Source organism: Dipteris shenzhenensis, chromosome 9, assembly GCF_047967505.1.
Source record: "Dipteris shenzhenensis isolate YYH24624 ecotype China chromosome 9, Dip_SZ_1.0, whole genome shotgun sequence".
NCBI classification, from domain to species: domain Eukaryota; kingdom Viridiplantae; phylum Streptophyta; class Polypodiopsida; order Gleicheniales; family Dipteridaceae; genus Dipteris; species Dipteris shenzhenensis.
Window position 1 is genome coordinate 49,905,068 of NC_141604.1, and position 10,030 is coordinate 49,915,097.

At 40.9% G+C, this 10,030-nt stretch overlaps 1 protein-coding gene across 1 annotated transcript in view; it reads left to right on the forward strand.

Moving 5' to 3' along the window:
• LOC147898783 (uncharacterized) overlaps positions 1-2,876 on the forward strand; it is a 42,680-nt gene extending 39,804 nt beyond the window's left edge. Inside the window, exons 6-7 of the mRNA XM_087379718.1 lie at positions 2,396-2,515; positions 2,810-2,876. Of these exons, the coding sequence (XP_087235844.1) occupies positions 2,396-2,515 (120 nt within the window). The 3' untranslated portion in view covers positions 2,810-2,876. The remainder of the gene's footprint in view (positions 1-2,395; positions 2,516-2,809) is intronic.
• The last annotated feature ends 7,154 nt before the right edge of the window (positions 2,877-10,030 follow it).

Here is a 10,030-nt window from a genome sequence, read left to right on the forward strand (position 1 = left end):
ACAACACTTCATATTTTGTGCATACAAGTGTATAAGGAAATCACAGATACAATCTAGAGCACACACATGAAGTAGAATCACCAAAACATGTGTAATAAAATGCGCCAAAATAGGCAAACCCTGATACAAAATATAGTGCTCAACCTACCACCATCTAGCAGCCTGGGTGCTGCCTAGATGCACTCCAGAATGTTGCTCTCTACTTCCATTAGGCACCTCTCAACCTTGTCAACCTGCATGCTCACAATGAACCTCAGTGGGCTGGCAAATCCGTGCCCGTATACCTCTCCTTGCAGTTCTTCCTGCTGAAGATCTGCTGCCAGGCACTGGCAAAATAGAAGGTCTTCACACAATTCTCCAACCATCTGAGAACTCCTAGACAACCGAACATCCCAAAGCAAATAGCTGAAATCATCGGTTAAACACAGAGAGAATACATATCTTGGAGCTCTGAACTCGTGCTGCAGTTGGTATTGCCAAGTTCCTCATATGTCCAACCTCATTCTCATCTTCTTTGCTGATAATGATCCCATTTGCAGCTCCACCAACTGAGGCTTGAGCAACACAAGAGGCCCTTCACCTTAATACAAGACTCTAGATTCAGGACTCTCGTGTGCAGAGTGAGGCGTTGAAAATCCTGACTGCCGAATGTATAGGTCTGATATGAACATGGTTACACCTTGGTCTGCATACCTAATCTCAGGCTGCTAGGGACTACCACAAAGCCAAACTTTTCTGTTTTGGGCTTGCCATTACCTTTACTCTTCTCTTTGTCTAACCAGTGTTATATATACTCGATTTCTAGGTAGTATGTCCTATTTTATGATCATTTTTTTCTTTTAACACATGTATAGGTTCATACGTGTGTGAGTCTTATGTTGATAGAAATTGCACATGGTGATCACCTGCTACAATTTTTGAGGATACTCATCTAGGTGTTACATGTATGCATATATCATCATCCGTCAGGATGATTAGTTACCTTTTCATGGTGATGGTACATCAGCATGTGACGATGTTATAGATGATGAGCTGCCACGTGTGGTGCTTATTCAATTATTAAAATTATGGGGCATGCCCAAATTGGTACTGGATCACCCTCCCCTCATCTTGTACTTGTTTACTTGAATAGCATGACTCATCAATGTAGGACATCTATGTCCTGTTGATGTGGGTGAGCCTTGCTGTTTTGGGGCTGAAGGGAGATACAAGGTTATATAGGGTATTTTAGATCGTCTAGACACTTTTTTTGGAACCTCTACTTGTTTATTTCAATGAGTTGTATTGAATCTGGATTTCCAGATTTGCATATTTTCAGATGTATGTGAGTAAACTGCTGAGCTAGGGTATTAAATTTCTGTCCAAGAGGCGTAATTTTACATCTCCTATTTTTGGAATAAAGATAGAAATATTCTATGATTAGGCAACCAAATCTAGCAAGGGGACACAACCTCATTGGTCTCGGGTGCTCCTTGTTGTGGTGGCTTTCATTGTGCTGAATTTCAAGTAATGATGTGAGATGTTTATTGTTAGGACAGACCCCATGGCCATGGCCGACTCTGCCCAGATCCCACCTACCAGTTGGGTCTGTTTCAGGCTCATCCGTGGTCCATATAAGCCCCATATCAGCCCCTTTGCTTGGGCACCCAGCCCACATGGCTTGGCCTTTATTTCTGCATAGGCGGCAGCCTTTCCCTGCCAGCAGCAACTAGCCAGCAACAACTTTCGTAGAATACGACCTATCTCAGAGGCTTTGGTCTGGTCCCGCCATCTTGGCGTCCCTTTCTTCTCGGACCTTTGCACATGCAGCCAGGCACACTGCCCTCCTTGCAGCCTATGTGGCACCTAACTTGATGCTCTCATGGCACCCCACAGCTTCTGAGATCTACCGACGTGGCAGCTTGTACTCCTGCCCATGTAGGCGCTCTCAAGCCCATGTCTTTCCCCGTGGTCCTCATTCGGGGGCTCACAAGCGGTACAGTTCTCTAAAAGATTCTTCCATATCGTGCGTTTGTTGTGCTACTTCTTCCCTTTCCATCTGTTGGATGGATGAAAAAATGAAACCCTCTTAATTTCGGGATCAATTCAGATTCTTGAGCGCCCTTGTGTGGCTCTTCCTTGCCCTGGTTCTCAAGTGACCTTCGTATTTGTGTTATTCTTTTCTTTTTTCTTTTTCTTTTTCTGTGGCTACTGTCATTAGACAGTGCAAAAGTAACCGTAACTAGAAAAAATGTTAATACAGTATTTGGTATGCTCTTTCTACTCCTCAATATATTCTTGAAAAGTTGAAACTGTGTATACATGAAGTTGTTTGCAAATTTCTCTCTGATAAAGGGTGGTATCGATTGGTTTATTCAAAACACATGGCCTTTAAAGTTGACAAACATTATTGCAGGCTTCAGAACGTGGAGGCAATATTACTATTCGTGTTGATACAATTGAAGACCGTGCTTATTTACAAGGTTCTGCTGTTCTTGTGATGGCTGGAGTGCTGCTCAATACGATGCGTGCCTAGGTATGCAGCTGTTGGTGCACCTTATTTCTGAGGTAAATGCTTTTTGTAATTGCAAAGACAGCAGCCTGGATAACTGAAGTCTGCATAAGTCGGTCTCACTTTTGAAGCAGGAAATGGTTCTTTAAAAGCTAAGTTCTGCAAGTCAGATAATCCCTCTTGTTGTTTACTACCTAATAAAACTGTAATTGTAAGCTGCCGTCACCTTATTGAGGTGTAAATTGTATAAGATTAGTCGCATAGAACAGTTATTTACATTGCAACTTTGTGCTGGACAACGAGGGATGCTTATTGTAGGCCTCACGGAGTCTGGATATGCTGCTAGTTACAATAAAGGGGACCTATGAAGTGCTATCCTTCATCATCTACTCTTTCAGCCCAGGTAGAAATTGCTTGAGAAGGCCTTTGTACAGAGGGAGAGAGAGAGAGAGAGAGAGAGAGAGAGCTCTTGTATGTACATTGGCATTGCATGCCTGTGTTGCATGCTTGGATGGGCCTTGCGTACCTGCGTTGCATGCTTGGATGCATACTTTTTCAATGATCGACAATCACCATTGTGCGACTAGAAAGGATGTGAAGATGCTAATTAGTCCGTGCTACACAAAAAAACCATCGAAGATTCTATTTATAAAAAAGAAAAGAAATCTAAATGCTTTTTTATACAAAAACATGTGTAGGCAAGCTCCACATCAAAGCTTCCTAAATGAAAAATTGAGACCCAGCCCAATCTTAGTATAGCTAAGCATGGCCTCATGTAGGTAGAGGTAGGCCATCTTGGTGCTTAGTAGTTTGTCAGCTTGTTCCACATAGTTATCACTTGTTTTTTGCGTTTATTTTGTTGTCATTTCTCTTCAAGTATTGATGATTTCTCATTCCTACAGTGATTATGCATGCAAAATTCTACGCTTTTGTCACAGGATTCTACATAGGTACTAACTGTTTAGGCCTAGTGCATAGAGCGAGACCCCTTGGGGTTAGTGGGGTTGAGAGTCCATAGGTTAGAGCATTAGAGAAGAGCTGAAAATTAGCCATACCCCACCAATTACTCATAAGGGACCAAACTATGCGCACTAGGACTCATACCAATCTAGTGGTTGATTGGAGAGTACTTGGAATTATCTAGAATATGGGCTAAGGGTTTGACGAGATAAAATTGGTACAACAAATGGTGGATCTAAATTATCTTTGGTTTAGTAGGGAGATCTAAAAACGTGTAAGTCCTAAAGGTTGGAGAAGTAGTCTTTAATTTAGAGTTTAAGAAATGAATGCTTTTGGAGCAAGTTATATTTGATTGTCCAATAGCAGAGCTACACCTAGTGCTTGGATAAATTTTCATTTTAATCATTACTACTAAAAGCGCAATTTAGTATGGAACATAAGATTAAGGTTAGCAAGAACCTAGGTTTACACATAGTCATTGGAGAGTGACATCTAAAACACATTGGTAAAACTAGATTTATTTTTAGATTAGAATTAATCATGACAAGGTGTATTTTAGTGGGTTTACATATACTTGGTGGGGTTTTGATAACGAAAAGCTAAAAGCAACTAGATCATGTACAAGACGTAAATGTGTGTAGAAATGTGAAAATAGATAGATCAAACGAACTAAGAAATGACACACATGTCAAACAAAGGCACTTATCTTATAAAAGCATAACAATCATTGCATACACATCCTAAATGGTTAGATTTGTATCAAAATCTTCCTACAACAATGATAAATTTATTAATAACCAACCATCTTGATCATGGTAGCAAGCTTGATGATGTTAATCCTCTTCGTGGCTTGAAGTCAAGCCTCCTTGTACATGCTATGCTTGGCGATGTAGCCTTGCAATCCATCATCGTGAGCCTCTTCTTCAGCTCTCTTGTTTCATGTTTGTGATTCTATGCTCTTAGCAAGTTGGTGCCCTGTCGCAGTCTTATCTTGTGTCCAAGGAAATTGCCTTGTTGCAAGTTGCTAGCCTAGCCAATTCATAGATTCTTTTATTATCATGCCGCAATAACTATTCAGCTACATATGCTTAGGCGATTGCACTAGGTGATTAATGAACTTGTGTTATTTGCAACGTTCTAGTGGATTTTATTATTATGTTTTACCGATGTGCTTGATCCACCCATATATACTTGTACATTATGTTGTATTGAACGTGAACATGAATATATATATATATATATATATAACTCTCAACAGTAGTTGCCATATCTACATAGGGCATTGGGAACAAACCCTAATCCTAACCCAAACCCTAAGGGGTTCACATATATATAGGAACAAACCCTAAGGGGTTCACACACACACACACACACACACACACACACACACACACACACATATATATATATGGTTTGGGTTAGGATTAGGGTTTGTTCCTAATATATATATATATGTATATACATAGGAACAAACCCTAATCTTAACCCAAACCCTATATATATAGGGTTTGGGTTAAGATTAGGGTTTGTTCCTAATATATATATATATGTATATACATAGGAACAAACCCTAATCCTAATCCAAACCCTATATATCTCTCTCTCTCTCTCTCTCTCTCTCTATATATATATATATATATATATATATATGTGTGAACCTCTTAGGGTTTGTTCCTATATATATGTGAATCCCTTAGGGTTTGGGTTAGGATTAGGGTTTGTTCCTAATGCCCTATGTAGATATGGCAACTACTGTTGAGAGTTCATGCTTAACATCATGTGATCATGTGTGCATAGCACCATCACGCGATCATATGTGCATAGCACTAATCCAATAGAGTGCTATAAATGAAAGGGTTAGATCCCCTAATCCTAACTCTAAATGGGTTTGTATATATTTTATTTTTTCAACTAAATCTAGTGTACAGTTAGTCATTTTGTGGTGTGCTCTCCTGTGCTCTCTCTCCTCATCTCTACTTTTCTCCTCTTCCCTTTTCTTTTTTTGTCATGGTATCAGAGCTCCGTTGTCTTCCATTGCGACATTGCGATCCTTGAGAGTGTGAGAGAGATTGTAAGATTGAGAGTTCTCTTGAGTGATCGTGAGTTTCTTCCGTTTACTTCTGTTGAGAGAATTTTCGTCCACTTTGAGAGAATTTTCGTTCATTGAGTGATAGAGAGATTTTCGTTTATCTCTTTAGATTTCGTGAGTGTTCTCTTTAATTTCTTTGATAGAATTCTGGTTGAGAAAGAGAGAATTTCATCCTTGAGAGAGTTTGAGATATTTTAGTTTGTGGGATTTCGGTCTTCCCATTCGGAGAGAGAAAGGTTCCTTTGTATGAGTTTTTTATGCTTGAGAGAGAGAGAGCGTCTTAAGTCTCCAAAGAGACTTCTATTCCTCGAGAATTGGAAAGAGAGATCTCTCATGCAAAGCAAAGCTAGAGCTGCAATAGCGCATTGAGATTCCAAAGCCTCTCCACCATCTACAGCAAGCTCTCCTTTGTGCAACGCTTGTGTCTAAGCAGTCCTTTAGAGCAATTCGACAAAGCCAGCTTCATATCGCAGACCCGTTCGACCAGCAGAGCAACAAAGCTAAGGCGCCCAGCATCCAATAGGCAGATCACAGCACTGACGACATCAATCTCCTACGGGCAGCTTCACCATTAGTGTCCGCTCCATCAACAGCTAGGTGGAGCAACAAACAGTCAACCAGTCTGACGGCTATTCTTCCACAATAGCACACCATTTACGCTCCCAGCGTCGCTTCTCATCAGATTCAACGCCGTCCAACAAACATCACTATGCCATAGCTCCATGTAGACAACTACAAACCAAAGAGCTCCTTATAGCAACGACGCGATGAATAGATGGCTCCTATCACACGCCAAGATTGACTCTAGCCAGTCGCTCACCGGAAGACGACTCCCATAGGAGCTCCATTAACGAGACTCCAGGGCCCAACAGCTTCCAAGGCTTCAAGTCTCTCTTGGTAGCGCTCCAACATGCTCGCCTCCCAAGCGTTCGATTGTGTTGACCAACCAATAGCGGCTCCAACAACCCAACGTAAAGACGAGCACCTTCTTCAATGACGGGTGAAATATTTCAAGATTCTGTTAGCATCTTAAAAATTTCATCACAGGAATACGACACATGGATGATAGCCTATCCTCAAGATCAGGCTCACCACACACCAAGGTGTGGTCAAGACATTGTCACGTGGTAATCCTTATCTGCCACGTCACCTTATTTGCCATATCATCATCGACTACCACGTCATCATAACCACGTTAGCAGGTCACGTCACCTTGTCAACTCATCAACCACGTCATCACTGCCACATCATCAGTGTTCCATCATCATTGCCACGTCACCTTTGTTGACATCATCCGCTACATCATCAGTGCCACGTGGCACACTAGACCTCTGTAAGCACACAGTGCTCCACAGTCACTACATATGATCACTCTTGCCACCTCAGCACAGAGCTCCATTGGCACATCTCTTGCTAGGCACAGTGCCACATCATCATTGCATGTGATCCACAGTGACATGTCATCATTGAGCACCACTTGCACTCCTTTTGTCCCCCCACCTAGATTAAGTTGTATCTCTTGATCCAAGAAGAATTTGAGGGCGCTTTCAAAAAGAAAAGTCGCTCATTTTTTCATGCTCTACGCGCTCGTCACATCACGTGCATATTTCGGTGCAAGTTACTCACATTCGAGCCTCGTCGACAAAACTACTTCCTTCACGCACATTTGCCTCTACATTGATGCATTTGACCCAGCACTTAAAAAGAACAAAAGAAAAGGAATTATTTGTTGTTCTTTCATCAATCGGCAGTTGGTATAGATCTAGATGAGAGTAGACTAGATCACCATAGAGAGGACGCTTTGAATTTTCCCAAGTTGCCAATCTAAGCCATGCTCAAAATTTTCGACTAGTACCTACTCGGAGTCACTCCATACGCTCACATATAGTTTCACATCATCACATTACTTGAAATCTTATGCTCATCAATTCAGTGAGCAGACTTCAGAGAGTACAGAGGCATTGTAGATTGTTTTAGTGGGCAGACAGCACTTGATTTCACACACATGCCATCATTGTAAAGCCTATTCGGCTATCTCACGGCATTGTGCACATCATTTTAGTCTTGTAAAGTCTCTTGGCTATTCTCGGCATCATTGCCACAAGCCTTGTAATACAATTGAGACTTTATATATTGCAATTCTATCTTCACTAACGGTTTAGAGATTTCACTTGGTGCAGTCAGTGGATTTGCAGTTGATTCATACAGAGATTTTCGCGACATTTTTGAGTACATTTCTTGCACCATGTCTACGACTAAAAATCTCAATCTGGAGGCATCTGCTAAGTTAGACAACTCCAATTACGGTACATGGAAATACTGAATGGAGATCATTCTTGTACTTCACGACAAATGGGAGTATGTCGATGGGTCTACACCTAGAACATTGGACGATCCAGCCATCAGTAGCTCTACTCCACTTGTTGTCACAGCACTAGCAACAGGATCTACGATGGCATCTACAGCTACACAAATAGTTTTCACACTTGTAGCAGATCCTGCTATTGTCCGAGCTCAAGCAGAATGGGATAAGAAAGACAAATATGCCCATCATCTGATCAAGCAAAATGTGCAAGACATCATGCTAGGACAGCTTAACACAGTCAAGACATCGAAAGAAGCATGGGATATGTTCGCAGCTCTCTACAAGTCCAAGAACACATCCAAGATTCTCACACTGAGAAACCAAATCAACCATAGTTTTCGCAACAGCAGTGAAATCGAACATGCTTATGTAGTGCGCATAAAAGACTACAACAATCAACTTGCAGCAGCGGGAGAGACTAATCATGCTTATGTAGTGCGCATAAAAGACTGCAGCAATCATGCTTATGTAGTGCGCATAAAAGACTACAACAATCAACTTGCAGCAGCGGGAGAGACTATGAGCCCCACAAAAATGGTTCAAGTAATCCTGAATGGACTAGAAGAGGGATACGAGAATCTAGTCTAGAGTATTGCCATCTAACATCAAATTTCGACACTGGAAGAACTTCAGTCAGTTCTACTCAGTGAAGAACTCAGGACTTAGGCAATTCAACCACGAAAAGGTCATTCTAATGATTAGGCATTCACAGCTTCAGACAGAAGCAGAGATAGAGTCAGAGGTAGATCATATCAGAAAAGTGGTCATCATCAGCATCATTAACAAAGTTAGAATCAGCATCAGCATCATCCTCAGCAACATCAAAATCAGTAAAGAGAATCATTCAAGATTCCAAGGACGAGAGAATACACATCAACCATGTCAAACATCCAGTGCAATTACTGTCACAAGTTTGGACACTATGAAAGAGATTGCCGCAAAAAGCAGTACGATCAAGGTGGTGAATCCCGCAGTAATCGAGAAAATTTTCGAGGCAGAGAAAATTATTGTAGTGGACATTCTAGTCATAGTCATTTTGCAAATGAACATGAAAATATGTTTCTTGCAAGCGAGGAAATGCATCAGACTAATACAGTGTACCAAGACACTGATTACAATCCCAAAGAGGACTTCAGCTATCAAGTCGACCAAGTGGAACAAGATCCTTGGTATATTGGCAGTGGTGCATCATCTCACATGACATCGTTAGGAATGGTTCACAGAAATGAAGCCATTAGAAGGATAGAAGAATGTCTACATAGTAGACAATACACTGAATCCAGTTCAAGGGACATGTGTTATTCCTATGAATAATTTCACTGGTACAAAAGAATTGGTGAAATATGTGCTCTATGTTCCGAAGCTCAACAAGAACCTTTTGTCAGTAGGTCAAATGACGAAACACAATTATCAAGTCATCTTTGACGGAGATGAATGCACTATCAAAGATAAATCCAAAAGATGTCAGCTAGTAGCAAAAGGTGTCAAGGAAGGACGCTTATACAAAATGCTAGCTACAGTACTAGATAAGCATGTCATGTCAGCTCAACTGCAACAGATGCCACCATCAGTAAAATGGCACAAGAGATATGGTCATGTCAATTTCAAGTACTTGTTAGATCTCACGAATCAGAATATGGCAATTGGGATTCCGAAGCTACAACTTCTTGGAAAGGTTTGCGAAGCATGCTGCTTCGGTAAACAAAAGCAAACCAACTTTGTCAGAAGTATCTCTCATGCACGAGGTATTCTTGATTTGATACATACAAATGTATGGGATTATGCCTAGACATGCAGTATCAATGGTTCACTTTATTACTTGACTTTCATTGACTACTACAACAGATATTGTTGGGTCTACTTTTTGAAAGAGAAATCTGAAGTGTTTTTCAGATTTCAAGAATTCAAAGCTATGGTAGAAAACCGTACAGGTGGAAAGATCAAGGTCATGAGATCAGATAGAGGAGGTGAATACATGTCTTCAGCATTTATGAACTTTTGCAAAAATCACGGCATTCGAAGACAATTCATATGTGCAGATACTCCTCAGCAGAATGCAAGAGCTGAAAGAAAGAATGGGGCTTTAGCAGACAGTGCTAGAGTAATGCTTAGTGAAAAGCATCTT